This window comes from Nelumbo nucifera, chromosome 6, assembly GCF_055504915.1.
Source record: "Nelumbo nucifera cultivar China Antique chromosome 6, China Antique-T2T, whole genome shotgun sequence".
Classification (NCBI taxonomy): Eukaryota; Viridiplantae; Streptophyta; class Magnoliopsida; order Proteales; family Nelumbonaceae; genus Nelumbo; species Nelumbo nucifera.
The window spans coordinates 3,466,562-3,490,824 of NC_142654.1; the positions used below are offsets into that span (position 1 = coordinate 3,466,562).

Here is a 24,263-nt window from a genome sequence, read left to right on the forward strand (position 1 = left end):
GTTTTTTTCCTTGCTTCCATGTCTGCATTAGTTTATTTTTTTGTACTTTAGAGAGAACATAGTTTGAACTTTCATGGGGATGGATCCTTGAATTGAATGGTGTTTTTCATGATTTTTATTTAATATCTGATCTTGAATTCCCGCCAAGTAGTAATCACTTACTGGTGCAAGTGAGTGAATGTAAAAATAATTATTGATCGGGAAGTGTATTAAATATTCACCATAAACAATAAATTGATCTGAAAGTTCATTTACTTGATTAAGTATCCATCACTAATCCATATATGAATTGAGGCAGAGGTTCTCATCACAATACTGATTTAAAGATCAATACCAAGTTTTCATGCGAGTTGATTCTTTTAACTCTATAGGGATTTTAATCACTAATTGTGGTTTTATTTTATAATAACAACTTTAATATAGTTTTGAAGGATATCCAAGCATGTAGTTTTCTTTATTGGATTGTTAACAAGATCTAAACAAAACATTAAGAAAACAGTTAGAGTAGAAAAGTGCAAGGAACTAGCTTGAAGTCCACTAGCACAACACAGCTTGCCATGAGCCCCCAAACAACAAATTGGAAACTGAGCCTTGTCACATCCAATGGCCTAATCCATAGCCCCCGCCCCCAAGCCCAATCTACATCTCATAACACTTTAAGCTAAGGGTCCATTTGGTTCAGACGGGAATCAGAATTATAATTGGAATAAGCTGGAATGAGATCTCATTCCCAAGGGAGGGGGAGTGAATGGCCATTTCCTCAAATGGGGGAATGCCACTCCACCAGGAATGGGAATGTGATTCCGATTCTACCCAAACAGTTGGAATCGGAATGGGCTATTTCAATTCAGATTTGAGACCCCTATTCCCACAAGACAGGCCCTAGGAACAATTAGCCTCCCAAAGCCTAAAGCACATTGGTTTTTTTCTTTATTTCCTTGAGCTTTTAGTAATTGATTATATTATGATTTTCATATGCACTCTTATATAAAATCTCCTATGCATAAGCATTACTTTGGAAGGTTCTAGCATCTCGCCTTACTCCCCTGCCTTTTAAAACATTGCATAAGCATTACTTTTTTTTTTTTTTTTTTTTGAGAAGCATTACTGATATTGCATCATACAAATCTCTCTCTAAAACTAGACAAAATAACATTTGAATCAGACTTCACACAAATCCCTGACAATTAAAATACTCTAAATTATAAACATATTTGATGAAATAATTCTGCAGCCACAGAACCGCATTTCATTAGACAGGAAAAAAGTTTTATATAAAAATCACTTAAACATTTTTCTAAATCACTTCTCCTATTTTCTACCACATGGAGGAATTGATAACAACTTTCATTCAAAAGAAAAGGGAATGAACGATATGAGAAGATGCTATAATGTAGGGGCACCTAAGCTGAAAATAGGGTGATGTAATAAATATATGTGATGCAATTGCTTGGGCTGAGAAAAGGGAAACAACAATCATGTTTTTCTCTAGGCCTGCATAGAACTTATATATGTCTATGCAGGGTGATGTAGTAAACATATGTGATGCAATGGATATTTATATTGTCTGATTACCATTCTATGTTATTAGTGTGATGATGCTATTAATATATACTTGTCAGGTCTGATCTGGAAGCTGTTTTAATTGCAACCTTTGATGCTATTTTTCCTTGAAAGAATGCTGAAACTGGATTGAGTTCACAACAGTACATCATCCGTGTATTTCTTAATGCTACAAAATTTTCCTTCAGCAGTACCACCATTCCGGCTAACCTCTGCAAGAGAGAGTCCACAATGCCAAGATTATGTAATTCCTATCATCCAGATTATCATTCAGATGTTTTGAAGTTGGATGATGGAGAAACAACACTTAGGCTTTGACATCTTTGAAATTTGCAAGTTTAATGGCATCTAATTCCGCTTTTGAATTTTTTGATTGTTTTAGTTTAAGAGGAGGAACTAGCCTAATTATAAAATTAATTGAAGCATGGATTTTTCATAGATTTGATGCCTCAAAACTTAGACCCTTGGTTAGTATCTCTTGGCCTTTAAATTTAGTTTATTTGTATCAAATGTGTGGCGAGCTTGATATGCAAAGAAATCATAATTACTGTGGTATTTGGCAATATGCAAAGAAAAGACCCAACATCTTAGATATGCTTTTGCATCTTACTATGGTGGAGAGCACAAAACTAAATAGATCAAAATGATTTAAGTGGGGAGTCCAGACAAAATATAAATGTTTGAATGAGTCTAAATTTTGTTTACCAATAAAATTACAAAACTCTAATACCAACGCTTCAGTGTTCACTCTTATGCCATTAAGCTATCATTCCAATACTTGCAAAATCTTTTGGCACACATATAACACAAGCCTTAAGCTTTACTGATTAATGAACATCTATCATTTGGAATCCAACTTAGCTCTATTGTCCAAGGGCAGTAACACAATTATAGTTACAGGTCAGTTGGTTGCAAAATAGGACTACTAGCTGTTGTTGCATGGGGCCATAACTTGTCATATGAAATTCAAATGACGTGGGCCCATCATTGGTCTGTATCAAATGTGATGGTTACAGTCAACATCATTAAAATATGATTCTAAAAATATATATAAGTTGGATTACATCAACTAGTTTGGCTGTTTGGCCCTTAATTCACTTCATTAATTCATAATATGAGAGGGAAAGAAACATGGGAAAATGAATTTTCTCATTAAACAAACATATGAAAATGATTTTTTTCACTATTTCCCCTTGTACAACCAAACAGTGGAAAGTAAAATTTTCACACTTTCTCATCCCATCCCATCCCATCCCACCATTTTCCATCCCACCCAAACTTTCCCTCAAACGAAATGGAGCCTAAGTTATTTATTTGAGTAAATGCATTTATCCAGGTAAGTGTTTTTTAGGAAAGACTTACCCATGTTCTTTTATTTTCCTTGTATATAAGGCAATGACCATTTTAGTTATAAAAATCCATTATTACAAGGGGCATTTTTGTCCCATTTAAGTGTTGGCAACTTTCCTCTAAGGTGAAAAAGTTATTTATCCACTTAAGAGATGAGTATCACTTACCCAAGAAAATAAACTTTTCCTGATCCCCACATAAATCTGATTCCCCCCTCTCAAAATCTAGAAAAAGAACGCCCCCAGAAAGTAAAATAAGTCCTTATGAGTGTTTTTTGCTCTTTGAGCCACTAGATGTGCTAGGATATTATACTTTCTAATTCCTATTTACACAATAAAAAGAAATGGATCTAAATTGCAAGAGTTGTTGTTTGGTATTAAACAAAAGCCAAAGGCAAGACCAAAGTAGAGAAGATTTTGATTAAAACACTTGAATCATTCAGGCTCTGTTCGTTTTTTGGTAAGTAATTTATCTGGGTAAATACAATTATCTGTGTAAGTTTTTCTTGGGAAACACTTACCCAGATAAGTGCATTTATCCATGTTCTTTTATTTCTCAGGTAAATAAGATAATGACCATTTTAATAATAAAAATCCATTATTAAAAGGGCATTTTTGGTCAATGGAAACTTTCCCTGGTCCCCACATTAATCTGAAAAACGAGTATGATATTCCTGGTCAATGGGAACCAAAATCCCATTGACCAACTTTTCCCCTCTCAAAATCTAAAAAAGAACGCCCCCTCAATGAATTGAGTATATCAAAATCTTGTTTTTAAAAGTTAAACAGTATGCTATATTCTTTGCAAAATAACGAACAATTCAGCTTCCTCAACAGATTCCAAATTCACAGCTTTACCCCAACAATACCTAATAAGCAAAAGAATTGTTTGGTAAGGCGATAGGACCAACAGAAAATAAATTTGGGGATAGGCTGAGAGTGAAAACGATTAAGTCTGTTTGGGTATTCAGTCTTAAATTAAACTTCTTAGATAACAGAAGATATAGACATATTAGAAGTGGGCTGCATTACCATATTGAAAAATATTATTGACTCTCATCAATATCCATTGCGGTGAAACTTGTCTTTAAAACATTTTGCATTTTTTTGCAAATTAGGTACAATAGAGAGTAATCTCATACATATATGATGAGATATGTATTATTTATTAATACATATATGATGTGGTAAATTAGTAAAACATATTTCATCAACACAACGCCAATATACCAAACACGCCCTTAATATTTTATCAAAGATTATGTCCGGGTTAGTGAATATAAAGTCGGGTCACATTCTGATTTAGCTTAACCCGTACTTAACCCCAATACGCTGACATACTTGTCGAAGGCCAGAAGAGCTCTTGCGTGAAGGAACAGTTGATCCGTCACTCCGCATGTCACCCACGTGTGAGAAGGATAAGTCATAAGTTTTCCGTAGCTAAAGGTCTTTCCTTCCTGAGTTCAGATGGGCTCCCTACTCAGAGCGCCCCACAACACATCGCCCCCGTGCATTGGGAACATCTCCTGTAAATGCACGGGGCGCGCTCGGTCTTGGTGGGGAGCCCATCTAAATTCTCCTTCCGCGGGTAGTAGGCTCTTGAGTCTTGAGTTCTAAGACTTCTTTAATTTTTTCTGTTGATATTTAAATGCGATTGAGGGCACGCAGGCTAATTGCAATTTGGCACTCCACAGGTCACCTTCCTCCGAGTCCCTGAAACAGAGAAGTGAGATGGAGACGAAACAGAAACGTGAGCAGTTCAAAGGCCAGCCGAGACTACCGAAATTTGCAGTCCCGAAACGTTACGATCTGAAGCTCAAACCGGACCTTGTCGCCTGTAAATTCACTGGAATCGTGGAGATCGACGTCAACATAGTTGAGGACACTAAATTTATCGTTCTCAATGCAGCTGATCTCATCGTTGATAATGGCTCTGTGTGGTTCAGGAATCGGAGCTCGTCCAAGGTATAAATTCTATTCACAATCTTTCGTCCTTTTTTTCCTGAACCGGCGTGGGAATTACTTATCGGATGAATAGAACTCAGAGATGATAGGACTTTTTCTGATGTTTCTGTCAGGAATTTCGACCTTTGGAGGTTGAAATGGTGGAGCAGGACGAGGTCATGGTGTTGGAGTTCGAAGACATTCTTCCCGTCGGAGAGGGGATTTTGGCTATCGGATTTGAAGGAACCCTAAATGACAAGATGAAAGGATTCTACAGAAGGTAATTTAATGTGCTACTCTCTCACATACGTAATTTATTTTGTTTACTTGCTTATGAAGTTCTATCGGGGATTAATAATTGTTTTTATCTAGTACTTATGAGATTAATGGGGAGAAGAAGAACATGGCGGTCACACAGTTCGAACCCGCAGATGCGAGGCGCTGTTTTCCATGCTGGGACGAACCTGCCGTTAAGGTGTTTGAGTGTTTCACATTATTTTTCTTTTTCATTGCTAATGAATATTCGGCAATATGATGTTCTCCTGTTTCAAATCCTTATCTGATTAGTTTGATGAAACTCTGTTACCACTTTGATTGATTTGTTCGTCGTTAGGAAACCATGTGGATGCAATTATTTCATTCAAGTTTTATCCTTAAAATTTGAAAACAAAAATACCTTCATAGTCTAAAATTGATGTACGAGGGGAATGTTAATGGAGATGGAAATGAAATAATTTTATAAGTTAGCTCATTTATAATTCTTGTCTCTTTTTCGATTATCAATCTGTCTTAGGTAATGCGTTTATGCTTTCAAAATTCAAATGCTGTGGGAAACTACTATTAATATGATTTCATCCTGTGTTTCTTCCAAATGTCCACTCAAAGTTGGTGATTTACCAGTGCTTGTGACCATCGAAATATAATATTCTGATTGTACATATAAATAAGAAGTTATTTTCTCCCGCTTTACATGCTATTATGCTTATCATTGTTCTCCGTTTGTGCTACTTCCAGGTTTATTTCAATTCTATTTTGTTCCCTCCCCTATAAGAGTGGTGTTAGGATCATATCTGCGGGATTGCTGTTTAAATGTGCCTCAGATAAAACTAGCCAAGTTTATAATGATTGATAAATATTCCTAAAATCTTCGGCTAACACCCTGTGTTCCAGGCAACGTTCAAAATAACATTGGACGTGCCATCTGATCTGATGGCTTTGTCCAATATGCCAGTTGTTGAAGAAAAGCTTGATGGACATTACAAAACAGTTTTCTTTCAGGAGTCACCAATTATGTCAACTTATTTGGTGGCTATTGTTGTTGGCCTGTTTGATTATGTAGAAGATGCGACACCTGATGGTATAGAACTATGCAAGTGCTATCCTCCATTTCTTGTATAAGGGTTGCTTGCATTTCTGATCGCCTTGATCTTTGCATCAATTTTTAGGGGTTAAGGTTGGGGTGTACTGCCAAGTTGGTAAGGGAAATCAAGGAAAATTTGCTCTAGATGTTGCTGTCAGGACACTCGATCTATATAAAATGTATGTTTTCTTAACAACTTTTACTTATTATTGATTTCTTTTTGAGAGATCAGGTGTTTGCATGGTGCTTTTGGATATTCAGTGTCTAACATGCTTTTTTCAAGTTATACAGGTACTTTGATGTACCATATCCACTTCCCAAATTGGATATGGTTGCCATTCCTGATTTTGCTGCTGGGGCCATGGAGAACTATGGTTTGGTTACATATCGTGAAACAGCTTTACTCTATGATGACCAGCATTCAGCAGCTGCTAACAAGCAAAGGGTATGTAAAATAGTTTGAGATTTGATATGGATGTCAAAATTCACCATGTCATTCTATTTTAGAGTCATCTGGTCTATGTTAAGAAATGTCTCTTTGAATGTCTCATAACGACAATTTGCTTCGTTTCAGGTTGCTATTGTAGTGGCCCATGAGCTGGCACACCAGTGGTTTGGAAATCTTGTAACAATGGAATGGTGGACTCATTTGTGGCTTAATGAGGGATTTGCCACATGGGTATACTGATGAAATCCTTTACCTCTATTATATACTGGCAGGATTGAAGATAATGTAGTAAATGCCCAATTGCCCATTAAACAACTGTGTTTTCAGGTGAGTTATTTAGCAGCTGACAAGTTGTTTCCCGAATGGAAAATTTGGACCCAATTTCTTGACCAAACTACTGAGGGTCTTAGGTTGGATGGGCTTGCAGAGTCACACCCTATTGAGGTAATTAACTATGATTAATCTTTCATCCAAGTGGTATGTTCCGGAAGTTGGATTACTTCTTGTTAGTATTTGCATTTTTATTTAATTCAGTATATGCTATTTTCTTAATATTTCCTACAATGCCCATGTTTCAGGTGGAGATTGGCCATGCTGGTGAGATTGATGAAATTTTTGATGCAATAAGTTATAGAAAAGGTGCCTCTGTTATCCGTATGCTGCAAAGTTATCTTGGTCCTGAGTGTTTTCAGGTTAGGCCATTTGGTTTCTTCTTTCCATGTTTCCCCTTACATGGTTCCCATAGTCTCTGTATATATATTATTTGATAATTCCATAGTCTCTGTATATCTTGGTCATGCTGTGGATGTTTTGTAACTATTAGACTAGGAGCTATTCATAACATTCCTTGGATGTAAAGTATTTGTAGACAATTTGACAGAATATGCAGTTAGAATCAAACGACAAATTATGGAGTTTGACTATGATACTGGAAAGGCATGATACCCAAAAAATTCGCAACCAATCAGCTGGTATCATAAAAGGGGTAACCATTCAGTTAGTTTTTCATCAAAATTTGCGCCCGGGGGGGGCATTGGTCAAAGTTCTTTTATCATTCCTTTCTAGCATCATAGATATTTCTCTAATTATGAGAAGAAATAAGAAATGTACAGCATATGAAACATTGAACTGCTCTTTCTTTTTGGATTATTTAACAACAGACATGGCACTGAATAGATAGGAATGGTGGAAGTTTGGAACATGATTTATATATCTGACATATGGTTTGGAGGCTTTGTTGAGTTGAATATGGTGTTCTAATGTTTTAGGAGCTATCTTTCTCTTGCAATGAACATGATTTTTTTTTTCATGCAATTAGAGATCGTTGGCTTCATACATAAAAAGGCATGCTTACTCAAATGCAAAGACAGAAGATTTATGGGCTGCTCTTGAGGAGGGATCTGGTCAGCCAGTTAACATGCTAATGAACTCATGGACAAAGCAAAAGGGATATCCGGTTGTCTCTGTGAAGGTCAATGATAACAAGTTGGAGTTTGAGCAGGTTTGCTTATTACCCACTTCAAAGTGCTGTTTTCAGCCATCCAATTAGAAGCAACACTTATTAGCTAGTAGACAGCATGGTTTCTAGACATGCTCTTTTGGGTATATATTTCTTTTGAATTCACTTTCCGGATGACGTTTCTAGCATTGAAATCATGTTTACTTGTTTAGGTTGAAAATAGTTGGTTTCCATGCACAATTTAATTGTTCCAAGAATACAAATGCTTAATTGAAGAGAACAAGAATTATTGTCTTATATGCATGAGTAGGTAATTAGTTACATGCCAATTGAACACAAAGTCCTTCCTACAAAACCCTTGAAATCTGTAAGGCTGGAGCCTAGTCCATAAGAAAACTACCATGATCACTGCACAATCAAAGAGAAGTGCCATCCTTCCCTTCAAAGACCCTATTATTTGTTTCTTTCTAGATAGTCCAACAAATAGTAAAAGGTATTATGGCCCATGAGGCCACAACTAACATGTGCCCATCATCTCTTTTCTCTATTTACTTGATCCTCTAATTCTTAGTACTTGTTTTTACTAGTATAATGACTTCAAAGGCATTGCTTATGTTTCTTCAACATTTTTTTGTACTTCTATGAAGGTTAATTATCAAAACAAAGTTTCCTACTTTGGTATATAGCTTCAAAGAACCCTCTTGTGGTAGGATGCAGCTTGGGTTGGGTTGGGTTAGGTTAAGCATTTATCAAATTTTGAATGGGTCCAAAAGCTAATCCTAGCCTTATGTTGTTTTTTCCTAATAGGTAGCTCAATGCAATTGAAGTTACTCAATTCAAGGAACCCAACTTGCACCCCTGTCTCTTGGTTGGGGGGGGGGGTTAACTTCTTGACCCTTTAGAAGATTTCCCATCATTCATCCCTAAGTTCACCTCTTCTGCTCTCAAAGTCTGAGTTTCTCTTGTATTAGTCAATATATGTTTCTTTAAGGAGACTCTGACTGACCTAGACAATCTAATTAAGATTTGCTTCTTTAAATTTTTGCTCTATTATCATTTCCTTTTTGATCAGCAACCACAAAAAAATAAAGATTTTAATTAATGATTAAAGGAAATAGATACAACAAGAAGTTGTGAGCAATTAGCATGCCAGATACAAGAAACTGTGAGAAATTTGCTCTATTATTATTTCAGCAGCCAACCCCATATAGTTGGGAGCTTAGATGATGCCTAGCTTATAAAAAAAGGGGCTTAGGTGATGATATAAGGTATCAATGAGTCCTAGTGAAGATAGATTCATCAAAAAAAAAAAAAAATTATGATACCTTTCTGACCTCCTATTCTATGAGCTCCACATGACATTCCAAACCACAATTCCTCTATCCTTCTTGCTAGGCCCGCAGGTCAGGTTGCCTGATTTGAAGAACTTCAAATACATTGGGCTCAGGTTAGGGTTCAAGCTCATTGAAAATTTAACAAATTCCCACCCCAACCTGACTCAATTGCACCTTTGTGCTGTGATTTCAAAAGACAATACCTTGTTTTGCAGGCAGTGCTAGGTAATAATTGCTGCCTAGGTGGTTTAAGATTACATGGCACTCAAGTCTAGCTGCTTTTCATTTTTCTCGTTATTAGGATTATATGAAAATGGTCTGCGGCGTCTACTGAAGCACTTGAGAAAATCCAATTTTACTTTGCTCTTTCTACTTGCTTCTGTTTCATACCTTCCTCTTCTTTCTCTACCATGTTTCGTTGCGTTGGAACTTTCCTCCTCATTTCTGCTTTGTTCATCTTCAAAGTGTCCAGGCATGTCTTTTCCAGTATTTCCTGATATTGCCCAAGCATTTTTGGCAAATTGTACCTTAGGCTCAGTTTGGAAGAAGTACAAATACAAATATGTACAATACATATACATATCAAATAATACAAAATACAAGGTTTTGCACTCTACGTATTTGTATTTGTACTCCTTTACTTTCTTCTTGTGGTCTGTCACAGTCATTGTTTTCTTTTGGATTTTGGATCTTGTTCAGAACATTTCTATATGTTTGTAAGAAAAGCTTACCAAGTTTTAAGTTAATGCCTAAGACGATGAATCTTATCCCTTTCATTTGGTTACTTTTGCTTTATGTTGGGGATCTGAAAGGAATGTAACTTCTCAATTGATGTAGATAAGCTTACCTTTTCTTTACTTGATTCAATGCTCAACTCTAAAGGAATATAAAGACATTAGATTGCATATTTTTTAACCAGATGGATGCATTAGTGAAGCCAAGGTGCATAGACAACACGTATGCATCTTGGCCTAGTGAGGTGTCGACATCATCTTTGTAAGAGAGCCAGAAGATGTTTGAAATTTCTGACAACTAAAGATGTTGAAAAACTAAAGTACTACATATATAAATAACAAAAGATGAATTGAAGTTTTTTATTTTTAGAAAAGTAAAGATATTTTTAGTTCTCATGTTTCTGCTTTCCTGTTGGTCCACCCCAACTGTGCCTCCAAACAAAAGGTATGGGACCATTGTCTAAGAAAATAATCATTTAATCATATTAAGTATGCTAAATAACATGCAAAAATAATTAAATTATATACCAAATGTATGGGAATATTGTCTAGTTCTTATTTCTTTCCTTTTTACACTTGATATGAAATAATATCTATTAACTTCTATGCTTAAATAGATATCCCATGGTTATTTTTCAGTAGAAAGTCCATGGTACGAAATACAATTTTGTTATGATATTTTTTTTATGTAATTTATTATTTGGATGTTTTTATCTCACATGGTCTTAGCTATCCTTTTGATTATGCATTTGATTGTTAAATTTTATTTTTTCCCCATTGTCCTTGCTTCTGTGGAAACCTGATGTTTATTCATCATTTTCCCCCATATCTAAGCTAGTAGAGATCTGAGAGGTTTTATGCAAATTTGCAGGCACAATTCTTGTCAAGTGGAGCCCCTGGGGATGGGCAATGGATTGTTCCTATAACACTATGTTGTGGTTCATATGATACCCAAAGGAATTTCCTTCTACAAACAAAATCGGAAACACTAGATATAAAGGAATTTCTTGGTTGCTCATTTTCTAAAAACATATGTGTGGAGAAAGAAAATCAAGAGAAATGCAGCAAAAGCAATGCAGAATGCACTTGGATTAAGCTCAATGTTGATCAGACTGGTTTCTACAGGGTGAAGTATGACGATGAGCTTGCCACCAGGCTTAGATATGCAATAGAGGCTCACCATCTATCTGAGACAGACAGATTTGGTAATATGGTGTTTTTGAACTCACTTTCTGATCTTTTATTCCTTGTTTTTGTAGTTATAGATAATGTTAACTCCAAGTTTATACTTTTATAGGTATTTTGGAAGATTCATATGCCCTTTGTGTGGCTTGCAAGCAATCATTATCCTCTTTGTTTTCACTGATGAGTGCTTACAGGGAGGAACTTGATTATACTGTGCTGTCATGCTTGATAAGTGTAATATGCTTATCTTTATTTTGATTAGTTTCCTTAAGTTAACTCATTTGTGCCTAATTCTGGCCATATCTGATTCCACAGATAAGTTATAAAGTTTCAACAATTGCAGCTGATGCCACTCCTGAATTGCTAGATGTCATTAAACAATTTTTCGTTAATCTTTTCCAGTATCCTGCAGAGTAAGTTCTTAGCACTATTTTGTAGTAAAAGCCAAATGGTCTATTTCAGAAGCCCATACATATTTCCATTTAAGAGGTATTAGATAGCGAAATGTGGAGTACAAAATGGGTGAGAGGGACCCACTATCAACCTTTTTAAAATTTTTTTTTCTTCTCACTCCTTTCTAACCAAAGAACCTTTTGTTCTTTTGTTATCTTTGGTTTTCATTTTAACTTTCTTTGACTTTATTTTTTTAATTTTCTTGAAAAAAGTTAGGTATAACTTGTAGTGCCATAAGATTTTTTTAATAAAATCCAAGGACAAAGGTAGCCCTCTATACACTTCATTTTGTTTTATTAGCAATCAAACAGAGCCTACATGTTTGAAGTCTGGTTTTCATTCTAGTGGATAATCTAGGAGCCTACTGGGGTTTGATATTAAACTGAAATGTTTGATGGTATGTTTTATTTGTTTATTTATTTTATTTTAACTTGTTTCACTGTTTATGGCTGTGAAATTTGTACATTTTTATCTGACAAGTCATTTGTTTACGTTCCATAATATTTTATTGTCTTTCCAATTTTCATCCATCAGACGGTAACTTGTACAGGAAATTAGGTTGGGAGCCTAGGAAAGGTGAGAGTCACTTGGATGCCATGTTGAGAGGGGAGCTTTTAACTGCACTTGCTCTATTTGGACATGCTGCTACACAAAAGGAAGCAATTAGACGTTTTGAAGCATTCTTAGAAGATAGAAATACACATCTTCTCCCTCCTGACTTAAGAAAGGTTGATAAATTCAAAGTGCTTTGGTTTTCTGTTTTATGCTGGTTTAATAATTGATTAAAAACCCAATGTTGTGTTGATGTACCTTTACTGGATGATTTTGTAGACAGCATATGTTGCTGTGATGCAGAATGTCAGCACATCAAACAGGGGCGGTTATGAATCTCTTCTTAGAGTTTATAGAGAGACTGATCTAAGCCAGGAGAAAGGGCGCATTTTAAGTAACGTATCAGTGCATATTGAGTTGTAACACAAATAACTTATGCCTATTGATTTTGTGATGAAATTTCTTTTTCATGTATTGTAGGTTCTCTTGCTTCTTGTCGAGATCCTGGTGTCATTCTTGAAGTTCTCAATTTTTTGTTGTCTTCTGAGGTACTGTGGCTTTGTTTTCTTATTATATTTCCTTGTATGTAGTTTAAGTTTTCTCATATACCCGTGCTATGGTTTTCCTTCTTGACAGTACTGAATTTATTTCTAAATCTTTTATCTAGGTAAGAAGCCAAGATGCTATTTTTGGACTTGCAGTAAGCAGGGAGGGACGTGAAACTGCCTGGGGATGGCTTAAGGTATTCCTTTATCTAGTTACCCCCCCGACGCCCAACCTTTCTTCAGCTAGAACATACACTACGATATTCAACTCAGACCAAGCCAATAATTAAACACCATCATCTGAAAAAGAAACAAGGACATCTAAACCACCTACCCCTCCAAATAAATAAAATAGTACATGCATGGTAATCTTCAGCTGACAATTTGCAACAACTGGAATGCAGGATAACTGGGAGTTCATCTCAAAGACATGGGGTTCTGGGTTTCTTATTACCCGCTTCATCAGTGCCATTGTGTCACCGGTCTGTCTCAGATTCCATATTTACTCTATTTTCTTCATAATCCTTGATTGCTTAAGTTTACATTACATTTACATCATTTCATCTCAGACTTGTCAAAGGATTTAAGCATTTGTAATTGCTTGTTTTCTTTCTTCCAGTTTTCTTCTCTCGAGAAGGCAAATGAAGTAGAGGAATTCTTCGCGAGCCGTATCAAGCCTTCAATTGCTAGGACTTTGAAGCAAAGCATTGAGCGGGTTCACATCAACGCGAAGTGGGTTGATAATATTAGGAATGAGAAGTCCCTTACGGAAATAGTCAATAAGCTTGTACCAAGGAAGTAGAATGGTGGTTTGCCAATTGCATCCGACTGGCGCTGGTTTTGGGTGGCTTACCGCTAGCTTTTTGCATCTACACAATTAATTCTGTATGGCAATAAGTGCTATTTTATAGTTTTAGACTTTTAGAAGTACTAGCATGTGAGAAAATTTTCTTTATATTAATTACTTGAATTTTAGATATACGATAGTTAAGATAGAAATTGAAAATTAACAAAAGTAATAATATGATTAAAAATAAATTTGTATCAAATAACAATTATTATTATTATTATTAAATTTTGTATTGTATTTTTTATTATAAATAAAAATAACTTTTATTTTAAAAATTATTTTTATTTCATATTGATGTATAACATAAAAAATGTTTTCAAATGTTTTTGACAAAATTTTGTACATTTTCATTTTTGGTGTTCTATCTTTTCTTAAATATTTATTATTCAATTATGATATCATGAATTAGACACAACAAAAAACTTATACTAAAATTGTCCCTTAATGTTGGGTGATTTGGAAAAAAAGAAAGAGTTTTTAGTTTTTCACTCTCATTCACTCGCTCTCACTCTCTCTCTCAATCTCCTTCACACTTTCACTTATACAGTCATCTTTATTTATTCAACGACTATGTGATTTGAAAATAAATAAAAATGGCATTTGGTTTTTATATTTACGTTCTCTACAATAATTATTATTATTATTAAATTTTGTATTGTATTTTTTATTATAAAATAAAATCATATGATGAATATATAACATCAAAAATGTTTTCAAATGTTTTCGACAAAATTTTGTACATTTTTATTTTTGGTGTTCTATCTTTTCTTAAATATTTATTATTCAATTATGATATCATGAGTTTTTTTGAAAAGTTAAATGATTAATTTTAAATTTGAGAAATTATAGTTAGAGATGACTATACATTTAAATTTAAGCTACAAGTTGGCCCATAAACCATCAAAACTCTGACAATCGACTCTACATTTCATATTATAAAAACCCTCGCTATGTCATCAGAGGTTTATGTGGTTGTTGCCAACATGAGATTCTTATTTCATATTGGACACAACAAAAAACTTATACCAAAATTGTCCTTTAATGTTGGGTGATTGGAAAATAAAGAAAAAAGAGTTTTTAGTTTCTCGCTCTCATTCACTCACTCTCACTCTCTCTCTCAATCTCTCTCACACTCACTCACACAGTCATCTTTATTTGTTCAACGACTATGTGATTTGAAAATAAATAAAAATGGCATTTGGTTTTTATATTTATGTTCTCTATATCAATTTCTCTTTTTCTCTCTACCTATTGTTCTCCCTCAATCTCTTTCATCCTCTTTCTCAGTCAATCTCTCATTCTCTTTTAATTTTTATCGTTCTCATTTAATTTCTCTCCCATTCCCTCTCATTTTGTTTTTTAATTTTCTTACACACTTATGTGATATTAATTAGATTGTATAAAAGAACATGAGACCAACTTGGTATGGTTCAAAAATCATTACACCTATTTGATAAAAATTCACAAGAAACTCTTGGTTATATAATTTACACAAATTGGAGAATGATAGAGATTGAGGGAGAGAGAATGAGATATTGACTGAGAGGGAGAATGAGGAAGAAGAATGAGAGAAAAAGAGAGATAAGTTTTGATTTGGCTATAGACCGAAGTTGGAAGAGTGGGAGAGACAAAGGGAGCGAGAGATCAAGAGATGACTGTGAGAGAGAGAGAGAGAACGGAGGGAGATTAAGAGATAGAGGGAGTGGGGGAGAAATTGAAAACCTATTTTCGTTATTGGCTTTTTGTTGTGTCCAACATGGACCAAGAGTTTCATGTTGGTAACAACCACATAAGCCTCCGATGACATGGCGAGGGTTTTTATAATTTGAAATGTAGAGCTGGTTGTTAGAGTTTTGTTGGTTTTTAGACCAACCTGCAACCTAATTTTAAATGTACAATTGACTTTGACTATAATTTTTCCTTTAAATTATACAATTCATTTATTTCATATAATATTTTTTACTTATCACACTTAATTTTTGTTTATCTTTGATATCATTTGACTCAATACACTAACTCACCATCTAAAAAGAAAAATATTTTGATTTCTAAGGTGACATTAAATTTCTGTATTACATTTATATCATTGATAAAATTATTTATTATGTATAAAACTTATTTTTGTTTAATATAATGAATGCATGATATTAGAGATGTATCCAATATTTTATTTTTTATAAATATATAACATTAGATATGTACCCAATTTTTTTTATCTTTTTTTAATACTTTTGTGATTCTTTGTATTTTCTATTATTAAAAATTTTATTAATTGATTATGGCATCATTTCATTTATAGGTGGATTTTAAATTTGGCATTCCATTTTCACCATTAATAAAAACACTTATTACATTTCCTAGTTATTTATTTTAAATTTTTATTATTTAATTACGACATTATTTATCAATCCATTTGATCCCAAATGGTCAAATTGCTTGCCCACCACCGGGAGGGAAGAAAATGGTTTTGTTTTCAAATTACTTTTTAAAATATTCATTTTTATACTATTAAAATTAATATTATGGATTGAATTACAAGAATTTAATGATGAAAAAAATATATCTTAAATATAGGATTTAATGAGAGAGAATAAGAAAATATTTTTATTTGCAATTGGTTTTAAATTTTACATTCCATTTCCATCATTAGTAAAAATATTTCTTATTTATCATAACTATTATTGTTTAATATGTATGTTAAAAAATGTTTTCAATTTTTTTAATTTTATTATTTAATCGTGGCAACATGGATTAACCCATTTGACCCAAAATGATTTAATTTTTTACCACCACCTAGATGAAAACACTATTTTTGCTAGGTAGATTTTAAAATTATAAGCTTTTCTATTATTGGCATTATTAATTTATTAAGTATGGATTCAATTAATAGAACTTAATGATTAAAAAAAAAACAAAACTAACTTAAATATATGATTCAATGAGCATTGAATGCATTGAATATCTTTAAATTACCTCTCTTCAACTCATTTAATATTAAGAACTGATTACCCTATTTGCTCTCATTCCTTTATTAATAAATTTAAATATAGAGGGATAAAATTTGTCCTTAAAAGAAATCCAGAAATATTTTTGAGGCCATTCGTACTTTTTAAAGTAGTATAGATAATGAGTATTGGATTTGGACTGTTAATTTCAATGGAAGTGAAGGGTTATTGTATTCAATGGATTATGTATGGGAAATTTCTCTTTAATCGTCGTGTCTGTAAAATTTTACCTTCAAGGGCAATCCCAAGATTTTGCTTTTAAGGGGTTTTAAAGAAAAAGTTAGGCAGATAAGGGCTGTTTCAGTTTTCTCTAAATGGATCAAATTAGGTGGATTTGTCTGTTTGAATAATAAAATAATATAAAAATGATTAAGACAGGAGCTGTTTTGAACTTATAATAGGATTAGTTCTTCAGAGAAAAAATATTAAAAGGGCTTCCAAATTTTATGACGATAAGATGGAGGAAAACACTTTTTAAAATAAAAGGAAATAAGATGAGGAAATATTTAAAAAGTTTAGCATTTAAAAGAAAACTACTTTAGTATCCTGAACCTGAATTTTGGGGTAGTGTTTAGTACTTGAACTTTTAAATGTCATTGTGGTATTCAAACTTTCAAAAAGTGTTAATTTGGTCTCTGCTGTTAATTGATCGTCAGTTATTTGTTGAAAATGTCAAAACCATCCTTTAAAAGAAGACAATGTTCATTGTTTTTTACCTTGAGACTGAACCGATTATCTTCAAAGAAAAAGAGAAAAAATATGAAATATGATAAATGGAAACAATAATTGAAAATAAAGAAATAATTAGACAAGAATATGTTTCAGATCTAAAGGTAGAAGATAATGACTTCATTAGTTTAGAATCTCAAGCACCTGAACCGGTTCAGTCTCAAGGTAAAAAAGATAATAGACAGTGTCTTCTTTTGAAGGGTATTTAACATTTTCAACAAATAACTGATGATCGATTAACGATAAGGGCTAACTTGACATTTTTTTTAATGTTTAGGTACTGTGATCATACTAACTTGACACTACCCTCAAAGTTCAGGGTAGTAAAGTGGATTTAGCCCTTGAAAGCAAAATATTAAAAGGGTTGCCAAAGGTAAAATCTTATGGGCTCGGATGATTAAGGCTAAAATTGAATATTCGGAGCTTGATTTACATAAGATTTAGCCATGACAGAAGATGTCAAATGTTGTGATCGATCCGGAAGGGGAGGGAAAGATTCATTCCCCCACTCTATTACTGTTCCAATTATAATAAAGTTTACGGGTGGATTGAACAATTATAATAAAGTTTATGGGTGGATCCACAAAATTGTATCATTTCTTCGGACCAATTTACTTCACAGAGGGGTGTAAATGTGTAAATGAGAACGGGATTCAAGGAGAGAAATGGTGGTGGGCCTTGATATTTCTTTTCCAAGCTTTGCCAGCCCATCATTAACAAAATAAACCTTTTTCAAAATGGGCAGCACTAAACTGCTAATTTGTAGAAAAATAACATTCCTTCTATCTTTATAACGCGGATACTTAGCCTTGGCTTCACAGCCGGACCACCATGGAAAAAATCTAATCCATTTATTCCCTTCTCTCTCTGCACGTGCCATTTAACTAGTTTTCTATAAATTATTTTAGTGGGTTACCTAACATGGTTGGTTGCTACATTGGCAAAATTTATTTTTCAGAAACAAAACCAACCATGCCGCAAAACATAATATAATTTTTATTATCTTCCATATAAATTATTTATTTCCCTTCTTTTCGTGTGGTTAACCACCCCACTTTTAGAATCATGTATAATGTACGACACAAAAGCTTAAACACAATATGGAAAGCCAATATTACGTACAGAATCTCTTTTATATTGGAACACCATCCAATCACATTGCATAGTTCACCCAATAAAGCAAAAAAGGAAAGAAAAAATGAGAAAAACTCAACATCTCAAACCCTCCAGCTCACAATTTATTATAAATAAAAGAATCAATAAATTAAAAAAATAGGAAAAATATGTATCTTTATCTTCTTTTATCCATATACTATTACTGTAAAAAAATTTTGTATTTTGTTAAGATCAAACCATATCAATAAAACCTGAAAAAAAAAAAAAAGAAAAGAAAGGGAGACGCCAAAGAAAGTAAAAGTAAAGAATCCTCAAATCTAGCTGGGCCCTGGGTCTTGTGCGGGGGCTGAGGTACCCATCTCAGTTTTCTCTCTGATCGAATTCATCTTTTCCAGCATCAATCCAGCCCGGAATCTGGCAATGAAGCTAGCGGCCTTTGTGTTAACATCTGGGCTCGGACAAAACGGTGATCCACCCACATCTGGGCTCGGACAGAATGGTGATCCACTTACATCTGGGCTCGGACAGAATGGTGAGAATGGTGATCCACAGGTATCTTCCCCGTCCATCGTAGTAGGTTGCGTTATCGTCGGCTCCTTGCTTGATGGGATATCGACGAAATCCGAGTCCCGCGAGCTACCATGAGAATGAGAGCTTGGATTATTTCGTTTTCTGACGTAATCACCGCGAACAACAAATTTCAGGTCTGGCATTCGAAACGGAGGTGGCGGAGGAGGTGGCATTGGAATCAGCGGAGACTGCCCGCCACTGTTCAAGTTCTCATCCTCATCGTACAAGTTGTTCGTCTTTGCCTGCAATGGAGGTTGGTTGGTTGCGGTTGACGATTTTCTTAGTCGAGAAGAATCCGATGGCAGTTCTGGTGCCGCTGGCGCTGTTCGAGATGCAGTCGTGCGTCTTGATGAACGTGATGATGAGGCAGGTGGCGGAGGCGGAGGTGGTGGGGGTGGGGGCGCGGGTGGTGCCTGCCTAAGATATGAGACCGACTGGATTACTTTACTCTTGCTGCCCTTTTTGTTAGAGAATAAATTGTGAAAGACAGAAGCTGGAGGTGGTGGTGGTGGCGGTGGCGGTGGCGGCGGTGGTGGAGGTGAGGGGGGCATTACTGGGTGCAAAGAAGTAGGTGAAGAATGACGGTCGCCATCGGAACTGTCCTTGTTCTTCTGCTTTATCTTCTTCTTCCGATGATGATACAGTGAAGCCAACGTGCTTGCTAAGTCTTTCGCTCCACTTCTCTTCTTATCGCTTCTACCACTCTTCTTCTCCGATTGATGTGATGCTGGTCTTGGTGGTGGTGGAGGTGGGGGTGGCGGCGGCGCGGGTTGTGATGGTGGTGGCTGCACGCGAACTTTCGTGAATTCCAGCACGCTATCATCGGGTTCTTGTGGTTTTTCTTTTCGTTCCACAGTTGGAAAGGTTCGCTTCCTTTTCTGCTTAACTGCCGGTGGTGGATGCGGAGGAGGAGGAGGAGGCGGCGGCGGCGGCGGCGGCGGCGCAGGTGCAGGTGCCGTTGGAAGAGGAGAAGGAGATGGAAGTGGCGACGATAATGACGATTTAATGGATGTAGGACGCTCCACAGAAGTATCCACTGGAATGGTCTTAAACTTAGAATCTTCGCTCTTGGTTGGTCTGTGTCGTCGTCGAACATGATCCGAACGCGCCCTGTATGGATTCACATCGGTGTCGTCATAGAAACGCCACCTGTTGTCACCGGAAACCCACGAAGATTCTTGCTTGAGATCCGGGTAGGAGCTGCTGTTCCTCCTCAAGAAACCAACGTTGGTGGAAGTGGAATTGGGGGAGGAGGATCCAATGGGATTGTAAATGCTTCGATCTGGATAATCAAACCAGTGACGTGGGGTTGATGGACGCGGTTTGTCGGCGACTTGAGAGATGCTGGCAACGTTGTTATGGTCGTCAGTGCCGGAGCCCTCATAGTTTCTCCGGCTGAGGATCCCACAGATAATAGCAACGAGGACGAGAAAGAAATTAAGCGAATCCCAGCTCTTCCTGACGAAACTGGGCCGAACAACGTGAGAAGCGAAGGAAAGAAACGAAGGAATAACAAAGAATAAGAGGAGGAGAACGGCGATGGGCAACACAACGAACAACACGGCGGGGGGATTGGAGAAGGGAGAGGAAGTACGGCGGTGGCTACGGCTGTGGGTGGTGCTGCTGCTCTGCACCCAAAAGGGTGTCATGTCTGCATCTCCTTCCATAATTTCAGTTTGCTTTGGCTTCTGGAGAGAGAGAGAGAAGAAAAGAAAGTGTGAGCTTTTTTCTCTCAGGCAAATATTTGCTTTATTGTATCGTGTGGTACAATTAAATATCATGATATAGAGTTGGCAAGAAAAGTTGGGATGAGCTACTAACAAAAGGCGTGTGTACAATGAGCTACGGAATCAATGTGGTGTGGGAAATAGAGATCGATAGAAGATAAAAATACTAGAAAAGTAGAAATACCACTAAAAAAATCCAGAGGCCAGAGGGGAGAGGGCTAGCTCTACTTTGGAGGTAGAGCGTAGACACGCAAAACACGGCTTTGAATGTTACATTTACAAACAAAGCCAACTCACTTCTAGATGACAGAGTTCAAACAATCCACCAACTGTTTGAAGAAAGAACAAAATAGAAGATCAGCCGCTTACAACTGTTGAACAGGTTGCACCAGTAGTTAAATTAAACCCACTTTACTGGACCACTGGAAAATGGAATCAAAACTCAAATGAACGGGGCAATGGGGGCATGGACTACTCTCTCTCTCTCTCTCTTCTGTTACAAAGTACATGCACGAAAATGTAGATTGAGGATAATTCGGTAGTTAGACTTTATTGTTAGCAGTACTCTGCTACTACTAGTAGTAGAGGAGAATAAATTTGTATTAATTTGATAGATTAGATTAGAGTTGTTTGAATATAATTGATCAATTGTGCCCTCTTAATAGAGAAATGATGAGATAAGATGATCCATCGTCTATATAGAAGTACCTTACAGCCCACTGCAGAATTTTAAATTCCATTATAGACATATAATAATTCAAAATGTTAAATACCCCCATTTTATACATCAATATCTGCCCATAAATTGACATCAATTCCGAATTGACATCTACCTCAACTGTACAGTGAAATTAAGAATTCTAACACTGGGCTGAACAGTCATTCTCCTTAAGATCTATCTACAGTCAACACCTCCTGTTATGATTGGAATCGATTGCTTGAGAGCTAGCATTTTAAAGATATCTCCAGCTGGCTAGCTGGAATTTTGGATTGAATTAGGTTGGGGTTGGGTTAGAAGAAATGTCCAGGTCCAGCATTACTCAACATCAATCAGGTATTCACACACCTTAAATTGGGGAAAGAACAACAGGGTTAATTGAATCCTTGTTCTTAAAATTAAAAGAGAAACACCCACCAAATTGAGATCAAATTCAGGTTGCTAATGGGATATTTTATCCAAATAGAACACAGAAAAACAAAACAAGGTTGGATTGGATTTGTTGGTCAGGTCAAATTCAGATTAAGCAAGGCGGCCAAGATAATTAACATAATGAATATTCAGATTATTAACATTAAAATATATTGTCTGGGACCCAATCATAATGGATTATCATCATATCTGATTATTTTTTTTTTCAGTAAAAGAGACGACCAAAATAGCTGGGATATTTGGGTTTGAAAAAATATAAATCGGCTATCTTGTAAAGAGGAAGAAAGCATAAAAAATTAACAAGAAATTGTATAAAATGGTGGTGAGGTTACTTGTTGTCGCAAGCATTACATTAACAAGTTTAGGAAATTTGAAGATTAGGAGAAGAAAGTGGTCTGTTGGTCCTGAAACAATCACGCAGGAAACTTCCTCTTTATTAAGTTACGTAACAGGGTTACTCCAAAGAAGATGGGCCATGGACAATTCTGCAGACAGCTTGGAAAACGACAACCAGACAGAGAGATAGAGAGAGGACTCATTTTCTTTTCTTTTTTCCATAGTTTTATTTACTATTGCTTCTATAAAATAATGGTCCATTCCCTTGATCCCTTACACTCTAAAAAAAGCAGAAGATTCGCAGAAAGTTTCCTTTTAAGTTTTAACAGCCTTTGGTTCCACTGAAATCAGTATGGATGATTAACTAGTGAGTTTGCTTTTATAATATTACCATTACTTACGCCATGTAAGGACACACAATAATAGTTCTCTGAAGATATTTAATTGTTTCTAAATTTGCTTTCATTAATTAATCAGAATTCAGCAAGTACTTCTAGTGGGTCATTTCTTCAAAGTCTTTTTCTCTGAATTTTAAAATGGGGTATTTTGAATTTTTGTATTTAGGGTTGGTTGAAGATGATTGACAAGAGAGAGAGAGATTCAAATATTTGTGAACCAAGCCCAACGCAAGTACAATAGAGATTAGTGAGGAGGCCCATAACATTTCCAAGTGATCTTGACTTCTCCGAGTGAAACCCCATAATAGACGGGGCTCATCATGGTCCCGGGGATGGGCTAATGGGCTATGCAGGAGTCTTATGAAGTGGTCCATCTGCCCAGTGTTTCCTTAATTATTACGGAATACAGACCCCAGATAGCAGACTCACATCTTCATTCTTCAATCAATCTATCTAAAAGAGTAGAAATGGTTATTGAAACGAATACATTCTTTTTATTTTGGGGCCACTTCTCTTTTTCGTTTTTTATTTAAACTAAACCACGCTTAGACTTTATAGCTTTACTGGATGTGGCCCAAAAGAGGCCCACTCGCCACTCTCTTTTACGTGGCAATATAAAACCCACAAACAATTTTTTTAGAAGGCCCCTTAGGGCTAATCCGTTCAACTATTCTCGATCATCATTTCTTGTACAATGATAGATGACAGAAACTCAGAGAAAGTCTACCAGGCTTGCACTCTGGAACAAGTAAGAGAAAATTTAGCCACTCAATGAGTAGCTGCATTTGCAGTTCTACATACCGAGAATTCAGAAAATTGATGTCAAAATGGATGTTTGCATTCAACAACCAAATTAAATTGTTTATTCTTTTCACTTAAAATAATAACCATCGTCACATTTTTTATGGATTCAGGTTGGGCGTTGCTGTTTCTACTTGATACGTTTGGGTTCATCGGTACAAGTTGATATATAATTCTTATTTGAGGTTGTTTATAATCAGAAAAAACAAAAACAGGCAGGCTGGAAAAAATGTCAAATTAACTTTTCAGATAGGAGAAAATCTAAGATGCCGGAAAAGGCATGATACAAGAAAGGCTTTGACCAATTAAAACCCCTATGAATTGGTGGGAATTTTTTTTTTTTTTTTGTGTGGGGGAGTGGGGAGAAAATCCGATAGAAGAAAATCTGATTTCCATTGCAGAGCTATAAACATTCAAAATGTCAATAATTCACATTTTATGCACCAACACCCACTCATGAATTAGCATCAATTCTGAGCTAGCACCTACCCAACAGTACTTTGGATCTACAAATTCTGACCCTGGACTGCACGGTCATTCTCCCAAACAACAATGGCAGTAATCATTATAACTGAAGTGATTCATATATCATATGCGTGATGTGACAATATTGTATTATATAAAGTAGAAACAGCAATGATATCAAATACAATCT

At 35.5% G+C, this 24,263-nt stretch overlaps 2 protein-coding genes across 2 annotated transcripts; one reads left to right on the forward strand and one right to left on the reverse strand.

Annotated features, from left to right (window-relative positions):
- Positions 1–4,518: 4,518 nt before the first annotated feature.
- On the forward strand, positions 4,519–13,905 carry APM1 (aminopeptidase M1). Its single transcript, XM_088889881.1, has 19 exons — positions 4,519–4,877; positions 4,991–5,136; positions 5,229–5,331; positions 6,027–6,213; positions 6,302–6,395; positions 6,508–6,661; positions 6,791–6,895; positions 6,992–7,108; positions 7,243–7,356; positions 7,983–8,165; positions 11,063–11,396; positions 11,489–11,610; positions 11,692–11,789; positions 12,380–12,557; positions 12,661–12,775; positions 12,862–12,929; positions 13,049–13,123; positions 13,331–13,408; positions 13,546–13,905. The coding sequence occupies exons 1-19, from the start codon at positions 4,644–4,646 to the stop codon at positions 13,726–13,728; spliced, it is 2,688 nt and encodes an 895-aa protein (XP_088746007.1). The 5' UTR covers positions 4,519–4,643; the 3' UTR covers positions 13,729–13,905.
- A 4,706-nt stretch (positions 13,906–18,611) lies between these two features.
- Positions 18,612–21,052, reverse strand: LOC104590406 (uncharacterized). Its single transcript, XM_088889882.1, has one exon. It carries the CDS (start codon positions 20,975–20,977, stop codon positions 18,944–18,946), a length of 2,034 nt encoding a protein of 677 aa, XP_088746008.1. The 5' UTR covers positions 20,978–21,052; the 3' UTR covers positions 18,612–18,943.
- Positions 21,053–24,263: the final 3,211 nt, after the last annotated feature.